Here is a 21,073-nt window from a genome sequence, read left to right as displayed (position 1 = left end):
CATTACATAAAAAAGTATCTGAAATAAATCCAATCACAAGAACATTACTGAATTTCTGCGATAATAAATCATGTTACTTGCATTAAATCCATGTTTACACTGGTGATTTTTTTCATTTTTTTTTTTTTATAACACCTTTGGGGTATAGGTGAGCATTGTCTGTGTAGGCCTACATGAAGATCAACAATGAACACTTTAACACTGCGGAGAGCATTTTGGAAAGCTTAGCTGCCATTGGCTAATAAGTCAGCAAAAAACTGCGCTTCTGATTGGCCTTTCTACCCACCTGATTTCCTCTTCTAGGGCAGTTTTGAACAGTTTAAGCAGCAGATATTCTTCTCTCTGATTGGAGCCGTAGTTAAAGAGGGAGTAGATCACAGATTCCATAAACTTGGTAGTCTTGCTCTGTGGCATTTCAAAGATGAGCTTGGCGAGGTAAGAAGGGTTGGTTTGAAGCAGGTAGAACAGGTGTTGATAGGCCTCCAGTTTCTCTCTGCTCTCTTTACTCAGAGCCTTCAGGCCTTTGGGCACTGAGCCAGACTTTTCTCGCTGCTTGGCCAGCTTACGGTTGTGTGTCACTACATCCTGTAATTGACAGAGCATAGTGCATCACCAGTATGACATTATTTCATAAAAACACACATGAATTCAAAATTTTCCTCACAGAAAATTCAATAAGTATTTGTTCTGGTGTTCAGTGTTGAAGTATGTCCACCAAGAGCAAGTTACTCACAAACTACTAACAGTAAAGCTTTTACCATACAGTGCAGTATGGTTTTACAGTACTGCTCATTTTTTGTGACTATCCTACACAGTACTGCTCAGTTTTTGTGACTATTCTACACGGTACTGCTCAGTTTTTGTGACTATCCTACACGGTACTGCTCAGTTTTTATGACTATCCCACACGGTACTGCTCAGTTTTTATGACTATCCCACACAGTACTGCTCAGTTTTTGTGACTAGCCTACACAGTACTGCTCAGTTTTTGTGACTAGATTACACAGTACTGCTCAGTTTTTGTGACTAGCCTACACAGTCGTGCTCAGTTTTTGTGACTAGCCCACACAGTAGTGCTCAGATTTTGTGACTAGCCTACACAGTACTGCCCAGTTTTTGTGACTAGCCTACACAGTACTGCTCAATTTTTGTGACTAGCCTACACAGTACTGACCAGTTTTTGTGACTAGATTACACAGTACTGCTCAGTTTTTGTGACTAGCCTACACAGTCGTGCTCAGTTTTTGTGACTAGCCTACACAGTAGTGCTCAGATTTTGTGACTAGCCTACACAGTACTGCCCAGTTTTTGTGACTAGCCTACACAGTAGTGCTCAGATTTTGTGACTATCCTACACAGTACTGACCAGTTTTTGTGACTATCCTACACAGTACTGACCAGTTTTTGTGACTAGCCTACACAGTACTGCCCAGTTTTTGTGACTAGCCTACACAGTACTGCCCAGTTTTTGTGACTAGCCTACACAGTACTGCCCAGTTTTTGTGACTATCCTACACAGTACTGACCAGTTTTTGTGACTATCCTACACAGTACTGCCCAGTTTTTGTGACTATCCTACACAGTACTGCCCAGTTTTTGTGACTAGCCTACACAGTACTGACCAGTTTTTGTGACTATCCTACACAGTACTGTCCAGTTTTTGTGACTAGCCTACACAGTACTGACCAGTTTTTGTGACTAGCCTACACAGTACTGCCCAGTTTTTGTGACTAGCCTACACAGTACTGCCCAGTTTTTGTGACTAGCCTACACAGTACTGCCCAGTTTTTGTGACTATCCTACACAGTACTGACCAGTTTTTGTGACTATCCTACACAGTACTGTCCAGTTTTTGTGACTAGCCTACACAGTACTGCCCAGTTTTTGTGACTAGCCTACACAGTACTGCCCAGTTTTTGTGACTATCCTACACAGTACTGCCCAGTTTTTGTGACTATCCTACACAGTACTGCCCAGTTTTTGTGACTAGCCTACACAGTACTGCCCAGTTTTTGTGACTAGCCCACACAGTACTGCCCAGTTTTTGTGACTAGCCCACACAGTACTGCCCAGTTTTTGTGACTAGCCCACACAGTACTGCCCAGTTTTTGTGACTAGCCCACACAGTACTGCCCAGTTTTTGTGACTATCCTACACAGTACTGACCAGTTTTTGTGACTATCCTACACAGTACTGACCAGTTTTTGTGACTAGCCTACACAGTACTGCCCAGTTTTTGTGACTAGCCTACACAGTACTGCCCAGTTTTTGTGACTAGCCTACACAGTACTGCCCAGTTTTTGTGACTAGCCTACACAGTACTGCCCAGTTTTTGTGACTAGCCTACACAGTACTGCCCAGTTTTTGTGACTAGCCTACACAGTACTGACCAGTTTTTGTGACTATCCTACACAGTACTGCCCAGTTTTTGTGACTATCCTACACAGTACTGCCCAGTTTTTGTGACTAGCCTACACAGTACTGTCCAGTTTTTGTGACTATCCTACACAGTACTGCCCAGTTTTTGTGACTATCCTACACAGTACTGACCAGTTTTTGTGACTATCCTACACAGTACTGTCCAGTTTTTGTGACTATCCTACACAGTACTGACCAGTTTTTGTGACTAGCCTACACAGTACTGCCCAGTTTTTGTGACTAGCCTACACAGTACTGCCCAGTTTTTGTGACTAGCCTACACAGTACTGACCAGTTTTTGTGACTAGCCTACACAGTACTGCCCAGTTTTTGTGACTATCCTACACAGTACTGACCAGTTTTTGTGACTATCCTACACAGTACTGCCCAGTTTTTGTGACTAGCCTACACAGTACTGACCAGTTTTTGTGACTATCCTACACAGTACTGACCAGTTTTTGTGACTATCCTACACAGTACTGCCCAGTTTTTGTGACTATCCTACACAGTACTGCCCAGTTTTTGTGACTATCCTACACAGTACTGACCAGTTTTTGTGACTATCCTACACAGTACTGACCAGTTTTTGTGACTAGCCTACACAGTACTGCCCAGTTTTTGTGACTATCCTACACAGTACTGCCCAGTTTTTGTGACTATCCTACACAGTACTGCCCAGTTTTTGTGACTATCCTACACAGTACTGCCCAGTTTTTGTGACTAGCCTACACAGTACTGCCCAGTTTTTGTGACTAGCCTACACAGTACTGCCCAGTTTTTGTGACTAGCCTACACAGTACTGACCAGTTTTTGTGACTATCCTACACAGTACTGCCCAGTTTTTGACTAGCCTACACAGTACTGCCCAGTTTTTGTGACTATCCTACACAGTACTGACCAGTTTTTGTGACTATCCTACACAGTACTGCCCAGTTTTTGTGACTAGCCTACACAGTACTGCCCAGTTTTTGTGACTAGCCTACACAGTACTGCCCAGTTTTTGTGACTATCCTACACAGTACTGCCCAGTTTTTGTGACTATCCTACACAGTACTGACCAGTTTTTGTGACTAGCCTACACAGTACTGCCCAGTTTTTGTGACTAGCCTACACAGTACTGCCCAGTTTTTGTGACTAGCCAAAAACAGTACTGACCAGTTTTTGTGACTATCCTACACAGTACTGACCAGTTTTTGTGACTATCCTACACAGTACTGCCCAGTTTTTGTGACTATCCTACACAGTACTGCCCAGTTTTTGTGACTAGCCTACACAGTACTGCTCAGTTTTTGTGACTAGCCTACACAGTACTGCCCAGTTTTTGTGACTAGCCTACACAGCTCTGCATAATTCAGAATCATTCATCACCCTGAGATCACAGTCTGCTGTGTATAGCTCACCAAATCACTACCAGGCCTAGAATTTCAACACAAATCCAGGAATTGATTCCGGCAGACTCAGGCCACACTTGTCTGTGAGAACCCACATGGATTTGCCCATAGAAAGTGCTTATTTCTTTCTTTGGTGGCATTCCACAAGGAACGTTATGAATTCAGTTTTAACATACATCGCCTGAAAACGATTTTGGCCACTCAGTTTCAACTTCCATTGGTTGAATTTGTTCTAAACTCCTTGACTGGTTAAATTGGGAAATATTAGCCAAAGGCAGTGTAAGATACATTTATTTATTTATCTGATTGGTGTTTTACGCCGTACTCAAGAATATTTCACTTTTTCAATGGCAGCCAGCATTATGGTGGGAGGAAACCGGGCAGAGCGCGAGGGAACCCACAATCATCTGCAGCTTACTGGTAGACCTTCCCACGTACGGCCAGAGAAAAAGGCAGCATGGTGTGCGATACATGACACAATCTCCTAACAGGTAAAGGCACGCGAAAACGTAGCGGCGACGTTCTCTATCGCTGCTGTCATATTCACCAAGCACTCAGAAGTATTCTAAATCAATTTAACAGTCCTCGTTCGTGTTAAATATACATTTAGTAAGTTCAAGATTACGATTAAGATTCTCAATGATGATAATAATAAAGCAAAGCAGAAGATTATACCAGTGTTTACAAACACAGCGGAGAATGGACAGGTCTCTTCCTTGGTAACTGCTGCAGTAAAAATGGACGCGTCTTCGGCGAAAAAAGCAAAATGTATATCCAAAAAGACCTTTTGCAATGTGAAAGTGACCTCAGAGACAATTATAAGCACTTGTTTGATGATTAGGGGGATAAAGCCTGGTTGGCCATTCGCCAGATGTCAGAAACATTGCGAGAAGATAGAAAAATCACACAAAGGAAAAATTATTGCAGACATTGTGATATTAGGGCAAGAAGGCACTTGGCACCTACTGAGGCCGTGGTACAGGTGCAATATTCTTGAGTACGGTGTAAAACACCAATCAAATAAATAAATAAATAAACAAATAATACAAGTTACCTTGAATTCTCAACCTTTTTGTACAGAAAGTGTATAGTTTGTCATATTTTGAGAGTTTTTTTTTTCTCAATTTTTGTCTCAATTTAGAAAATATCCCCTCCTGAAAGTTTGACAACCCCATACACACTGTTAAATTATTTCAACTAATAAATTCCATTTAGCTTACATGTAAAAAAAGTTACTCTTTCAGGTGTGAAAAAAAGCTGAGGATTAATGATTTCGGTACAAATTACATTTGTCCAAGAAAATAATGCTTATTTGAGCTTTGGACTCTTTGGAGACTCTCTGACCTCGGGAATCCTCCTGGACTCTCACTTTGGCCTTTTTTTGCTCCCAGTGTGGCATTACTGCTGCAGGCTATAGATTTCATGACCAAACAATAGAAAATTTCTACAACTACTCCACTACTGTAATTCTTCAACCTTTTTGCATGTTTGCAACATGTCTATTCAAGCACATTCTGAAGATGTTATTTTTTGTAGACTGTTAAAATTATACTTTTTGTGAAGCCCTGAAACTGGCCAATCCAACCAATGTAGTTTTGTCTCCAAAACCAAATTACAAACGTGCATAAATTGCACTGAAAGTTGCTATTTCAAATGCGAAGAGGTTGAGGAACTAGGCTATCAACTTTCATAAATGCACCACAGGCAAACCAGTAGCACACTATAGAGTTGCCTGTAGTGTGCTTCCTTTCTGGATTGTACCTTATCAGTAAATCACACAAAAGTAATTGACCAGCTTACCTGTAATGTGATCCTGTTTTTGATGAGGAGGCCGATCTTGATATCCATTTGATCCAGATCGTGTTCTAACTGTTGATTAGATCGGATTTCTGACACAGCTTGTTGACGCAGCTTCTGTAATTCTGGGGAATGAGGTGAAATAGGAGCAATGGTTATTCCCTGTACATTTACATCATGGAACAGATCAAGTGTTTGGGAGCCAACCACAATTATCATATAAATGTTATATTTTAATAAACATTTTACTTTTAGAGACCAAGCTCCAGGATCAGGTTCTTACATAATAAGATCAAAAATATTGCTTGACAACGTTAATTCTGGGTAAGTTATTGCAAAACAAATTTCAGATGAAATGACAGAAAGGTACAAAAAGGTGTGCTGAAAATTGTGTTTACCTAATTCTTCAGCGTAGTCCACATCATTTGTGTCCAGCAGATGGACAAACTTTCGCACAACAGACAAAGATGGATTCTCATCATGCACTGAGAGAGAAAACAACAATATCACAATACCTGGGCCACAGGTTTTACACTGTTCATGAAATTTTCTCAGCAAATGCTTTACATGCCTATTCATGATCCCCTTAAAACTGGCTAGGCCACATCATAAGACATACAATAACAAACTTTGCAAAGGAACCTTTGTGAGAATTTTAAATACGGCTAAACGAGGTTAATCATTTCCAAAGGAAACTCAATTTTTGAACTTAAAATCTTCAAAACAATCATGTTTACTTGCAACTTTGGCGGAGATGTAAAAACAATTAAAGCAGATTCTTCTGAACTGTTCAGGAAAAACTTGTTTACACATTAATAAAACTGTTTAACACCAATTTAAAAATACAAATACTACAGATAGTATTATATTTAAACAACTAAATTCGAATATCAAATTCTTAAAAATTTAAAATAAATGTTTGGGTGAAAACAAGATGGCTGTCACATACTCAAGGCTTTGTAGTCCTGCTTAGCCATGGCTGATCGGACAAATGCCTGCATCTTCACAATCGAGTCTTCCTGTATACAAAATTGAAGTCCAACAATAAACGCTTCCATACTCTTGGTGTTAATGTGCCCCCCAAACGTTCATATTCAAAGATATATCAATTTCAAAAAATATTATATTTGGTACTGAAAATTACATTTTGTTTTTTCAGCAGAATATCACCCTACTCTCCAGAAAATCCCTCAAAACACCTTTCTAAATTCAAAAGAAACCTCAAATCAGGAAAAATGAGCAACTTTTAGGACATCTGGGATATACACATTATATGTGGTGCGTGCAGTGTGTACAGGTTTCCATTACTCAACGTACATTTATCTATTAGGCGGGCCAGCCATTAATTATCCAGGAGAGACGGTCCTGCTTTCAGACGAATCTGACTACTTACGTTATCTTTGAAGTACTGAAGCCTTTCTCTGTGCTTCTTTCTGGCCAGCCACATACGCACCATTGACTGAAGCTAGACAACACAACATAGAACAGGGGTTAGATTAAAAACACCAATACACCAGGCTTGTGATTCATTAAAATTTTGATAAACAGCATGATTTGTGCTAGGCTTCCTCTTATTTGAAAGAACTTTACCCTGTTGTGCTCTGTTGTGAGTTGATTGCACATCAATAATACAGGGTAGTACAAAGCATCCCCAATCTGACTGGACAACAATGTTTTCTCATGAATTTTGGCCTCTTCTTCTTCCTGTGAGCAAATGCTACCACAACCTACACAGGATATAAACCATGATCACCAGAATACAGCTTCTCAATTTTTATTCTTTGTCTATTTTATTAACTGCATAAACATCTTTTCACACAGAAATTATACAGTCCAAGAATCTAATCTAGGAATCTGAACACGATTGTAAACAAAACCTGGTCACCATAAGACACAGAAATTACACTCTACCTTGATGACAGCATCTTCATTTCCATGCAATACTCCCATTCTGTCTTTGTACTTCTGCCTCTGTTTTTGTCCTCTCCACCACGCCTAAACAAAACAATAACCTTACTGAAGGCAAGATGATTCAAAATTATGAACCAGATGGTATAAAACCATTCATTTCATGGAATTTTACCTTTCCACCAACCCTACTGCACAAACTGTACTTTGTGAACAAATTTAATGTGAATGACAGGTAATGTCACCAAATTTTTCAGAAACTCAACACAGCAGAGCAATTGTTGGGTGATGTAGAGTAAATACACACAAAGAGAAACTCTACAAGCATATTACAAAGCTGTCATAATGTCATGCCAAACGCATTTACAACAATGATGTATATCTTCATAACGTATGGTCAGACATGGTCAACAGTATCCAGCCAATCAGAATTTGGATGTCAGTAAGCACAGAACTATGTTACAGTAGAATCTGATACATTATAACATTGTAAACATTAGGGTACAATTAATTTTGGACGTAACAATTACTTTGGTTCTGCTTTACGCTAGTGCTACCTCACAGGATTAAAAAAAATATGACACCTTCCCCTTCCATCATGTTACAACAATTTAGAAATAATTTTCCCCTACTAAAAGTCTCACCTGTAGCTTTGTGATGGCTGGCTCCTGGTTCTTAATAAAGTTCATCCTCTCGCTGTATTCCTTCCTGGCCTTATGACCTCTCCACAACGCCTGCACTTTTGTGATGAAGGGCTCGTTAGATTTGAACAGCAGCTCACGGTCGTACGCTGCAGTCACCTCAGACACAACACCCTGCAGGTGGAAAGGTTTAATCATTTATTTAGACTGTTGTTTTACCACATAATCAAGAAACTTTCACACTAAATTTATAGGTGGAGAAAATTTATTAACATTAAAATTTATAATATTTACCACGTTTCTATATGCTTCAGCATTAAGAGCGTTCTTAATATAATGTTTGTTTTATATCACCCCTTGTGCCAATACTATTATCATGTTGCAGCCAATCAGAGAGTAGCAATATCAGACAGGACACGATACCCAATAAGAATATGTTGACACCAGACTGACCAGTATCTGAACTCTCCCCTATATGAAGACTCCTGCATTGAATAAAACCACTCACCTTCAGCAAACACCATGTTTTCTTGATAAAGAGATAGATAGCAACAAACCTATAAAATGTTTTGGCCAGTAAAGGGCCCACTGACTCATACCTGGACGTCCTCTCTGGTGAGCAGAGAGAAATCCTTGACGATGCTGTCATCCTTGCCCCAGCTGTAGTCACCAGTGTGAACATTGTAGAAAAACTTGTGACCCTCCTTGGTTTTGTTCATCATCCATCCACTTCCTGTCTCTCCTGAAACACACAAACAACGTAGCCAATCTCTTTGTGACCCACAGGTCCAGCAGCCGAAAGGGTTCAAATTTAGTTTTCTTATTATATCCGGTACAAAAAAACGAGAAAAGGATCAAGCCTCCCAACAACATGACACCGATATTTAAGCCTTGTAGTCCAAGTTTTACGATGATGCACTTTGAAAATGAATTGCAAACAAGTAATTGTTGGCAAATTTAGAGAACGAATGGTAAGTAATTTTCAGGGATTCAAACTGCTCTGATTTGGGCTCACCATCTTTCCTAGTTTTCTGAGCTTAATTTGGGCAGATCCCAACTTTATGATCACATTTCTGCTGATCTGAGGTTCATTAAAAGGCTCAAATGTGTTGAAATTAATTCGTTAAGTTCTAGGGATGAAATAAATATTTTTGTTCTCATGCTGATTTAGAGTCAAACCCTTTAGCCACTTTGTATTTCGGGAACACCTCTGATGGTCATGCAAAAAGTGTACCCTAATTCTTCTATTTCTTGGGACAGATATTAATAGTGTTGAAAGTAGAATATTACATTTCTTTACCAGCCTTTTAGAAAAATAAAGATATCAACATGATGTTCATTAGATGGTCTAATCATGTGAGGAAAAAGAAACTCAATATTTCTGCTTTAATTACATATATATGGGCTAAAATGAACAGACCAGGTGTCCCAAGAATTAGAAGAAATAGGGTAATTCAAATCTCTGATTCTGTAATCAAAACATCTTATAATTGACACTTTTTGAAAACCGTACATCAGGTGAGTCCAGCCTACACACCTGCTTCAGACTTCTCCTTCTTCAGGGCCTGTAGGTTCTCCATGTATGTGTCTGTACATTCCGGGGTCACGCTGTGCAGGTAGATATCACTGTGGGTGAGGCTGGACTGTAAGGCCTCGCGGTCAGCCGCATCAACTGACTGGTTCACTGCATACACTACTGCTGACACTGCAGACAAACACAAGCCCTCAGGTAATCAGATTACTCACTATTTGCTTGGTGTTCTATGCTGTGCCAGTACTTAATAATTCAACCATCATTAGCGTGCAAGGAAACCGAGTAGAGACCACGGGAAACACACGACCATATTCAGGTTGCTGGCAGACCTTCCCACGTACTGACCGCACAGGAAGCCAGCATGAACTCCAGAAATAAGATGACATACAGAAGTTTTTCAGAAAAAGCTCAACCACTGAGGTACTAAAAATTAAGCTTCATAATGACATTTAACCAAGACACTGAATTTGCAAGCCAAACAACATATAAAACATCTTCCCACATCGACGACAAAGCTAACATAATCAGTTTCAAAAAAGCTCCTTCACTGAATCAAAACAGAAGTAATGAATGCTTACATTTCTTAGCATCCTCGGCATCTTTATTAGCCTTTTCTATTGCCGCCTGAATTTCCTCCAACCACAGGACTGCAGCCTCATCCTTCGTTTGCTGTAACAATGGACAGGTCACAGCAACAACAACGTAAGAACACCAGCATTCAGACAGTTATCCCGGAGAAATTCACCATCTTCTATTCCAACAAAAATCCTCTAAATGACAAAGTTGCAGAATGGTAGAAAATGCGCGTTTATTGTTTCCATGCAAACACCAAATTATACACACATGAGAAAGGCAATGATTCCAGCAACACACAAATGAACTCTACCAGGTTTGACAGTCATAAAACACTACATCTTAATACCTCTTGCTTTTTCTTCTTCTCCTGGTCCAGAATAGCCTGGTAGTGAATGGCCTCCTTCTCGTTGACATTGTGCAACTTTGCTGATGGCATCTGAAGCGTCTGTAGGGTGATCATTGGGTCACCTTTATCAATAGCCTCGTTAATGGCCCCAATGGCAACAATACCTGTCAAAGACAAAACACAACCTGGAAACTGTGGCAGAAACAACACTTAGGCGAATGCAAGGTGGAAATGTGAATTCTTTGGATCAGTCTTATCTATACTTTGATTAAAAATTGTCTTAGATTTTACAAATGTCAATAATACAAGGGGCTGCTGTATTTTTTTTTTTTGTTTTTTTACCAGCATTATGATGGTAGGAAATGAGGCAGAGGCCAGAGGAAAATACACAACCATCTGCAGGTAGGTGACATACCTTACCACATATGACCAGAGAGAAAGCCAGCGATCAGATTAGTGGGACACTCCTGGGTCATCGTGCTGCGCTAGCAGGATGACCACTGTGTCAGAGAGGCCACCACACAACAATAAGGTAAATCCAATAAACACACAGAAAATTAAGGCATTTATTAAGTGGCCATTTTCCAGGGAGTCTTGAGTTAGCTTCAAGATACAGACAGTATCTACTCACGTTCGTGTTCCTCTACTACTTGCTGGTTGACTTGGTCCACCCCCGTGATGATTTCTCTGTGAGTCAACAAGTCACAGGAGCTCTGCAAGAGGACAATTCATCATCTACATTAATGCTAAGATGAGGTTTAATCCGCATACATTTGAAGCTTTTTTTCTTACAGGAAATTCAAATAGATGTATGCTTGGGGTTTTACATTGCGCTTAACAATTTTTCAGTCATATGACAAGGAGTCATTAGGTGTGTGTACATATGTTGCGTCTTCTGTACGACCCAGCCTGGGTTTGATCACGTCTCTGGACACTTTAACTATTAGGCTACCACAAAATTTAAAAGTCAATACTGCAATCTGCTGAGACATACCCCAGCTTTGTGTTCTTTCTCAGCTGACAGGTGTTTCTGGTACCGTTGGGCATTGTCAGCATCAAGGTTAGCAATGTGGGCTTCTGCGCGAGAGAGGGCGGTGAATGTCCCTGAGGGGTCGCCGCTGTCCACAGCCTTGTTAATCAAAGCCACGGCCGACAGCACTGACAAAGACAAAAATGGTAAATGACATCAATCACACAATGGATACAAAATAATAATTATGTTAATTATAATATAAAAATCATAAAAAATGAGAATCTTGTAGAAACATGTTTTTCACAATGTACTGTTACATGTAAAAAGTACTAACACAATTAGGAGATATCATCAAGAGAAGTCTTTGTTTTTCAGTTAGTGGCCTGGCCGAATGATTTGTGTCAAGAAAAATGCATAAGATAATCTAGCTAGCAGTGTACCTAGACATATATGTTTTCAACAGTTTATATAGTATTAAGAACTTAAAAGCCAAAAATACAATCAACGAATTTGGTAATGTCTTTTTGTTTCTCAGTAAAATAAGCTTGCAATATTGCACTAGAAAATCAAGAAATTTCAAATTAGAGTTTATTGAAAGCCTTTTAGTTTATCTTTAAACTTATGCCACAGTGAATTGAAAAAGCTTTATAGTCCTTTCAATAAGAGTAACAAGAGAATGAAGCTGATACCTTACCTGTAACACCTCCAAAAATCTCATCATAGTCCAGGTTACTCTGCACAAAAACACAACCGTTAGATATTATCACTAGAATTTGCCCTCAAAATTAGCCCCGAAAAAGTCATAAAATATTACTTTTGGTGGAGAAAGATTTTTCAAGTAGGACATCATTCTGCCTTCCAAACAAACCTCGTAACACTTTTTAAGATGAAAAGAAGTCTGAGAATCAAGCAAAACGAGAATCAAGCAAAATGAGTAACTTAGCCAGGGAGAAACATTTAGGTCGTATGCAGTAACTAATGTTTGCAGATTTTTCCATTAGAATGTTTCACAATTCAAGTTAGGAAAAGCCTATTTACTTTGTAGATTTGAAGAAAAAATTTATAAGCATAACGGAGCATAAAACGAGGTAAAAGTAACAGCATACAAAACTAGCATTTCTTCTACAACCCAGGACCTTTAACCTTCTGCATTCAGAGACATACCTCTTTCTCATTTCTCATGTTTGTGAACTCCTCCAGATAGAGGGAGCTGGCAAAGGCATGAGCCTCTGGCAGGCGCGAGTTGGGATTCTGCATAGCCTTCATCAGCTGAGCCTCGTCTTTCCCCTCGATGGCAGCGTTTATCACAATCACTGCCTGCTCCTCTGTGAAGAGAAGACTTCGGGTTAGAAGCAATACTCACTTAAAAATGTAGACATGAACAGTCAAAAAAGCACTTTATGCTGGCGTGTCTTTATTCAAAGAATGCTTACAAATTGTAATTTACTTTATATATTTCCACCTAACAAAATGTCCGTACATTTTAATAGCAAACTTCACTTTAGCAATTACGCCATATTCATATATAACTTCACTTTCGGTAAATGACCTAATGTTTCACCCTGGGACTCGGAAGTGTATCCCAGGATTCATTGCATTGGTTGTGGTTGTTACTGACTGGGCACCATGGGAGAGCATCAGGGTTGGTGAAGGGATTCTACTGACAGTTCAAGAATGTAATGAACAAGCTCACGCTTCACTGAGCAGTTAGTCTATGCTCCTACCACTCACAGTTTACGTTTTCCTCAGTTTTAATCATAATAATTTTAGTACATGCACTTTACAACAGGTTGACTGTTTTATTATCGTTACTTTGTGATAACTGGGAATTTGGGAGAAAACTCGAAGAAGATTAATCATAACTGCTCAGTACGCTCAGTATACATGTGGAATGTGATGTCAAACATCCATTTTTAAAGTTCAGGGCTCACCGTATACAGAGCTGTTGCAGACTTTAGTACACTGCAAATCCATACTTGCAAACTAGATCTATCAGCAGACTAGATGAAGACGTCAAATTGCGATCAAAGTAGCACCTACACATGTGCGTTGGTATCACTACAGCTCAACATTTTACTGTTAATGCAGGCGTAATTTGAAAGACTGTCAACTTTCGCCCATATTTCGTAAACGTGAACACTTGATTTAGTTAATATTTAATCAGGCCCCCTCAGAGTGACTGCTTTTATCTGCATGTAGATTCTTGAACAAACCACTTACAATCAGAGGACTCAAAAATTCCACATGTCTACCCATCGATCACATGTTTTTTGCCAGCAAAAGGCAAAACAATAAACTTATCTGTTGCCGGTGACACCTAAATCACGTCTGGAACAAAACTGTATACAGGAAATCACAAAATATTTTGTTAAGCTGGTGAGTGTTGTGTGAGCTCATAGGATTAACAATTCAAACAAATCCTGTCTCCCTATATGCCGGACTCGCACACAGTGCAACCAAAAAAGGGTAAAAGTAAATAGTAGTTTTCAGAAACCTCGCAAGGAGCATGTTTTCTGAGTTTAATGGAGGTTCCTGATATAAAAACATGGGGAAAGGAACTCTTCTGCAATATGAGGACAGTTCTGACTATAAAGAAACAAAATGTACATGTAGACTGACATACTAAATTGGAATTATTTATATTTGTCAGGGAAATTTGTTTTTAGCTGAAATGCATTTGCACACATATTCGCTGCATAATAAGGGCTCTCAGCAGACAACCGTTCACCAGTCTAATCAATCGCTTCTGTCATCTTTGCCGCCAACTCACGTTGTGCGAAAGTGAACGGCAGTAACTCATGTGCGAAACTTTATTATGGTGGCCAGCATTATGGGGTCGAAGACTAAAACTCATGAAAATCCGCAGGCTGCTAGCAGACCTCCCCACATGCGACAGGAGAGGAAGCCAGCATGAGCTGGACATGAACTCACAGTGATCACATAGTTCTTAAGGCTAGTTATTAATCGAAAGTTTGAAAATTTGATAAACTAACAAACTGGTAATTTGATCAGGCAGCTTCAACAGAATCATGCCATTCAGCAAATATCTGAATAACAAGTATCTGCTTATAGATACAAGAGAGGAAACGCCAAATCCATCCTAACCAAGGGAAAGCATGTTAAACAACCTAGAACAGGCCAAGCGGTCTGTCACATTACTGAACTCATTATACACCCAACAAAAATCAATACTTCATCCCATTATCCGTTGCTGAACATAAATCATTATCTTAACTTTACAACATGCACAAAAGCAATTTCAGTTTATCCGTCTTACTCTGATATTCCACATCTGCCTCCAGGTTTGCCTGTGACACCCCCTGCTGAATCTCATCTTTATCTAGTATCACTTCACCACCGTTGTTGTTGTTCTACAACAGAAACGTGAAATTCTCAATTACCATTCTATGACATATTAGGATGACACAACCTCTGGCAGCACAACTAGCTCTTTATTAGCAAACCGATGAGCGACAATTATTCCAGGGCTGTTAGCTCAGGTGTAACAACTTGTACAAAACTTACTTGTGAAAACAATTTTTTCAGGTTACATGCACTGTTTCTGAGAGAATGGCAAGTATTTTGGCACGTACATGTACCTAGCTACTAAGCCTTTACACTGTAAATAAAGACTGAGGCACTGTACATTGTTTTCTCAAAATACAACTCTTTGACATGCCAACATATTTTATTTCCTTTGATTTATTTATATCTTGGATTGCCGTTTTACGCCATACTCAAGAATACAGATTTCTTTGATTATCCATATAATCAATATCTCATTGATCAGTGTGGCACACCTTACTCAAAAACATTTCTTTTCTTTGATTTATTTATTTATTTGATTGGTGTTTCATGCCGTACCACAGAATATAGGTTTCCCAACATTTCAGCTTCTTTTCTCCATAATGATAATGCCAAAGCATTTTAACAAATTATCAACAGATGTATTACAATGGTTTAAGTATTTCCCAATATAAGATATTATTTCCACAAAGGTTATAGCACATACCTTTTTGACTTCCCGCAAATCCTTCAGTTTTTGTAGGTAAAACTCAATATTATCTGCTGTCACATTTTTCAGCCCTAAATGTGGTGACTGTAAGGCTTCTAGAAGAAGTGCTTTGTCATTTTTGTCCAAGGCTTCATTCAGTCGGTTCAGTGAAACTGATGCTGCAAACAGAAACAACAGTCAAAACTGAACAAGGCATTTATCAGTAAACATCCAGCCTAGTAACCAAGTCCATGTTATATAAACAGGCTGTTTATGGAGTTTATATGCTGTTCGAGTCAACCCTCTGATTACTTTTATATTAATAAGTAAATTGGTAAGAATGAAGCAAGTATCAGTCTAAGACCAAAACTGACCTGTAAAGTTCCAAGATACTAAATATCAGGGTGATTAATGTTAATTTACTGGAGGTCACACAAAAAAAACAAAAAATGATGCAAATTTTACATTAAAGCTAGGTGAAGTTATTTGTAAATATGGTGTTCAGGATTTTTGTTTTTTTTCCCTTACATTCAAGGAGAAAATAATATTTGAAAATAATTTTAAAGTATTTGAATTTTAAGTTGTTTTAATATCCACAGACCGAATTATAACATCACTTATGAACATATTGAAAAATAAATACTAAATCAAAATACCAAAAGCTTGCCACAGAATACAAATAAATTCACCAGACATGCATTCTATCCTCACTGGAGTATATTTCCATTATACCAAGAAACACCCACCATATAATTTTTTTTTCAGTTTTTTTTCTTCATGAAGAAACATTAGAAAAGGTATCAAATACCCTATACACAGATAACTTTTTACAGCCTTTCATATGAAGTTTGCATCATTTCCTTTCGGCCAACTGATCTCAGGGCTAGAAAGGTTCTTACTGTTAACTTTGTAGATGTTGCCCTGTATCTCAGCTTGGGTCAATATCTCATCATAAATGTCTGGTTCATACGTACTGTCAGGGTCAATGCTCTGAAAACAACGCAGACAATAATCTTATCACAAATGTCTGGTGCCACATGTATCTGTACGTACAGAACCATAACTTATCACAAATGTCTGGTGCCACATGTGTCTGTACTTACAGGGCCATTACTCGTCACGAGGGTCCGGTTCCACATGTGTCTGTACTTACAGGACCATCACTCGTCACAAATGTCCGGTTCCACATGTGTCTGTACTTACAGGACCATTACTCGTCACGAGTGTCCGGTTCCACATGTGTCTGTACTTACAGGACCATTACTCGTCACAAATGTCCGGTTCCACATGTGTCTGTACTTACAGGACCATTACTCGTCATGAGGGTCTTGTTTTACATGTGTCTGTACTTACAGGACCATTACTCGTCACAAATGTCCGGTTCCACATGTGTCTGTACTTACAGGACCATCACTCGTCACAAATGTCCGGTTCCACATGTGTCTGTACTTACAGGACCATTACTCGTCATGAGGGTCTGGTTCCACATGTGTCTGTACTTACAGGACCATTACTCGTCACAAATGTCCGGTTCCACATGTGTCTGTACGTACAGGACCATTACTCGTCACAAATGTCCGGTTCCACATGTGTCTGTACGTACAGGACCATTACTCGTCACAAATGTCCGGTTCCACATGTGTCTGTACGTACAGGACCATTACTCGTCACAAATGTCCGGTTCCACATGTGTCTGTACGTACAGGACCATTACTCGTCACAAATGTCCGGTTCCACATGTGTCTGTACGTACAGGACCATTACTCGTCACAAATGTCCGGTTCCACATGTGTCTGTACGTACAGGACCATTACTCGTCACAAATGTCCGGTTCCACATGTGTCTGTACGTACAGGACCATTACTCGTCACAAATGTCCGGTTCCACATGTGTCTGTACGTACAGGACCATTACTTATCACAAATGTCCGGTTCCACATGTGTCTGTACTTACAGGACCATTACTCGTCATGAGGGTCTGGTTCCACATGTGTCTGTACTTACAGGACCATTACTTGTCACAAATGTCTGGTGCCACATGTGTCTGTACTTACAGGACCATTACTCGTCATGAGGGTCTGGTTCCACATGTGTCTGTACTTACAGGACCATTACTCGTCATGAGGGTCTGGTTCCACATGTGTCTGTACTTACAGGACCATTACTCGTCACAAATGTCCGGTTCCACATGTGTCTGTATGTACAGGACCATTACTCGTCACAAATGTCCGGTTCCACATGTGTCTGTACGTACAGGACCATTACTCGTCACAAATGTCCGGTTCCACATGTGTCTGTACGTACAGGACCATTACTCGTCACAAATGTCCGGTTCCACATGTGTCTGTACTTACAGGACCATTACTCGTCATGAGGGTCTGGTTCCACATGTGTCTGTACTTACAGGACCATTACTCGTCATGAGGGTCTGGTTCCACATGTGTCTGTACTTACAGGACCATTACTCGTCATGAGGGTCTGGTTCCACATGTGTCTGTACTTACAGGACCATTACTCGTCATGAGGGTCTGGTTCCACATGTGTCTGTACTTACAGGACCATTACTCGTCATGAGGGTCTGGTTCCACATGTGTCTGTACTTACAGGACCATTACTCGTCACAAATGTCTGGTTCTACATGTGTCTGTACTTACAGGACCATTACTCGTCAGAACTGTCTTGTTCCACATGTGTCTGTACTTACAGGACCATTACTCGTCATGAGGGTCTGGTTCCACATGTGTCTGTACGTACAGGACCATTACTTATCACAAATGTCTGGTGCCACATGTGTCTGTACTTACAGGACCATTACTTGTCACGAGGGTCCGGTTCCACATGTGTCTGTACTTACAGGGCCATTACTCGTCACAAATGTCCGGTTCCAAATGTGTCTGTACTTACAGGACCATTACTTGTCACGAGGGTCCGGTTCCACATGTGTCTGTACTTACAGGACCATTACTCGTCATGAGGGTCTGGTTCCACATGTGTCTGTACTTACAGGACCATTACTCGTCATGAGGGTCTGGTTCCACATGTGTCTGTACTTACAGGACCATTACTCGTCACAAATGTCCGGTTCCACATGTGTCTGTACTTACAGGACCATTACTCATCACAAATGTCCGGTTCCACATGTGTCTGTACTTACAGGACCATTACTTGTCACGAGGGTCTAGTTCCACATGTGTCTGTACTTACAGGACCATTACTCGTCACAAATGTCTGGTGCCACATGTGTCTGTACTTACAGGACCATTACTCGTCATGAGGGTCTGGTTCCACATGTGTCTGTACTTAGTAAGAGGAAGAACTCTTATCATATTAGCAAAACTTCTTTTACATTGTAATTTATCTGATTACTGTTTAACTCCATACCCAGAATTTGTCCCTTACATGATGGCCATCAGTATCATGGGTAGAGGACCACAGTGTCCAGGCTCAGCCACTGATCTTTGGCAAGATACTTTTGATTCCATTTATTTATTTATGTAATTGGTGTTTTACGGCATACTGAAGAATATTTCACTTATACGATGGCGGCCAGCATTATGGTGGGAGGAAACCAGGCAGAGCACGAGGAGAAACCCACGACCATCCGCAGGTTGCTGGCAGACCTTCCCATGTACAGCCAGAGAGGAAGCCAGCAAGAGCTGGACTCGCAGTGACCACATTGATGTGAGGTTTCTGGGTCATTACGCTGCACTAGCTCTAACAAACTGAGCCACGGAGACCCTAATCAGAGTCTGAGTATTGGTCCTACTTTACACCATGTACTTCTACACTAGAAAATGGCCAGGTGCATTAAGTGCGAGTACATGTATGTCAGGTTCATTTATTGTGTTATTGTAGGCTGAGAGAAATCCGTTACTTCGGACTGTAGTCTCCCCTGCTGCTCACAGTGACCACATTGATGTGAGGTTTCTGGGTCATTAGGCTGCACTAGCTCTAACAAACTGAGCCACGGAGGCCCTAATCAGAGTCTGAGTATTGGTCCTACTTTACACCATGTACTTCTACACTAGAAAATGGCCAGGTGCATTAAGCGCGAGTACATGTATGTCAGGTTCATTTATTGTGTTATTGTGGGCTGAGAGAAATCCGTTACTTCGGACTGTAGTCTCCCATGCTGCTCACAGTGACCACATTGGTGAGACGCTTCTGGGTCATTGCGCCATGTTAGCACACTAACCCCATCGGCCACAGAGACCCCTAGTTACATTTGATAAACTTTCCAAACTGCAATATACTGAAGTGCAGACTACATTGGTCACACCTTACTTGGGGAAGATAAGTCGTCTTCAACTCATGTTAGATTGTGTAACGAACATATGAGTGTTGATGATCTCTTATTGTCACCATAGCCCCACAAACAATGTGAGGAAATCCAAAACTCCCCTGTCCACGGCCGGTATTGAACCTGTAGCTACTGTTGACAGAAGTATACATAGTAACAAAATCTTTATTACACACAAGCAGTATTTTTACCTTATTTCTGGCGTTTTCTAGTTTTGTATGTTTGGCTTCATACAGAACTGACTGGTAGTCTTGGCAACCTTCTGGTGTCAGGTTAACCAACATGGCTGCTGGGTTTTTCAACGCATTCATAGTGTCTTCTGCAACCTGTTTGTCAATGGCTTCATTGATGGCAATGATGGCTGCATGGACTGCAAAACAAAACACAGAAGTATTGATGAGGTATGTTATGTGCAACACAAGGAGAAAGCAATTCACTGAAACCGCATATCACAGAAATTACACCAAAACAGACTGTTCACTACTTTACCCGAGACGTGCACAACAAATACATGTAGGATGGACACTTTCTGTTACACTTGTCAAATTGAAAGACAAACACGTAATAACTCAAGGTAGTTTTATAAGACTCTCAGTGTTACAGTACATTTGGCAATCTGTGTTAATTATTATAAGTACTGGTGCACTTACGTGCTGCTTCATCTATTGGCATCTGAAATGCAAAATTTGTAAATATACACTCAATACAAAATTATAAGTAAGGCAAATACAGATTAAATTGTGAATACAGACTTAATACAACTATACAAAGATTGTGAATATAGACTTAATACAAATATCCATAGATTGTGAATATAGACTTAATACAAATATCCATAGATTGTGAATATAGACTTAATACAAATATCAATAGATTGTGAATACAGACTTAATACAAATATCCATAGATTGTGAATATAGACTTAATACAAATATCCATAGACTGTGAATATAGACTTAGTAGAGAAACACATGACATCAACATAACAAATGTCAATGAAGTCTTTAGAGACAAATTATATCTCCTTCGAAATAAAAGTAACACTAATTACACCATAATAAAATGAAAGAATCGACACAGACAAGATCACCCCTTACGTGTAAATGATTGACTGATTGTTGTAAATTGAACACTCAAAAATGTTTCACTAATATGACAAAAGTCAGCTTAACTCGATTGGTTACAAATTTGTCCAC

The 21,073-nt window shown here is 39.8% G+C and overlaps 1 protein-coding gene across 1 annotated transcript in view; it reads right to left on the bottom strand.

Moving 5' to 3' along the window:
* The window catches only part of LOC135473773 (ras GTPase-activating-like protein IQGAP1), a 91,093-nt gene that overhangs the window by 21,766 nt on the left and 48,254 nt on the right, over positions 1-21,073 (bottom strand). The window contains 20 exon segments of the mRNA XM_064753666.1: positions 287-585; positions 5,610-5,731; positions 6,005-6,091; positions 6,556-6,625; positions 7,000-7,071; positions 7,518-7,601; positions 8,159-8,329; positions 8,755-8,897; positions 9,693-9,860; positions 10,268-10,358; positions 10,612-10,775; positions 11,243-11,324; positions 11,606-11,769; positions 12,279-12,318; positions 12,749-12,909; positions 14,862-14,955; positions 15,597-15,757; positions 16,478-16,568; positions 20,069-20,247; positions 20,528-20,549. Coding sequence (XP_064609736.1) covers positions 287-585; positions 5,610-5,731; positions 6,005-6,091; positions 6,556-6,625; positions 7,000-7,071; positions 7,518-7,601; positions 8,159-8,329; positions 8,755-8,897; positions 9,693-9,860; positions 10,268-10,358; positions 10,612-10,775; positions 11,243-11,324; positions 11,606-11,769; positions 12,279-12,318; positions 12,749-12,909; positions 14,862-14,955; positions 15,597-15,757; positions 16,478-16,568; positions 20,069-20,247; positions 20,528-20,549 — 2,465 coding nt within the window.

Source organism: Liolophura sinensis, chromosome 8 (assembly GCF_032854445.1).
Source record: "Liolophura sinensis isolate JHLJ2023 chromosome 8, CUHK_Ljap_v2, whole genome shotgun sequence".
NCBI lineage: Eukaryota > Metazoa > Mollusca > Polyplacophora > Chitonida > Chitonidae > Liolophura > Liolophura sinensis.
Note: the sequence above shows the minus strand (reverse complement) of the source record. Positions and strands in the feature narration are given on the sequence as shown.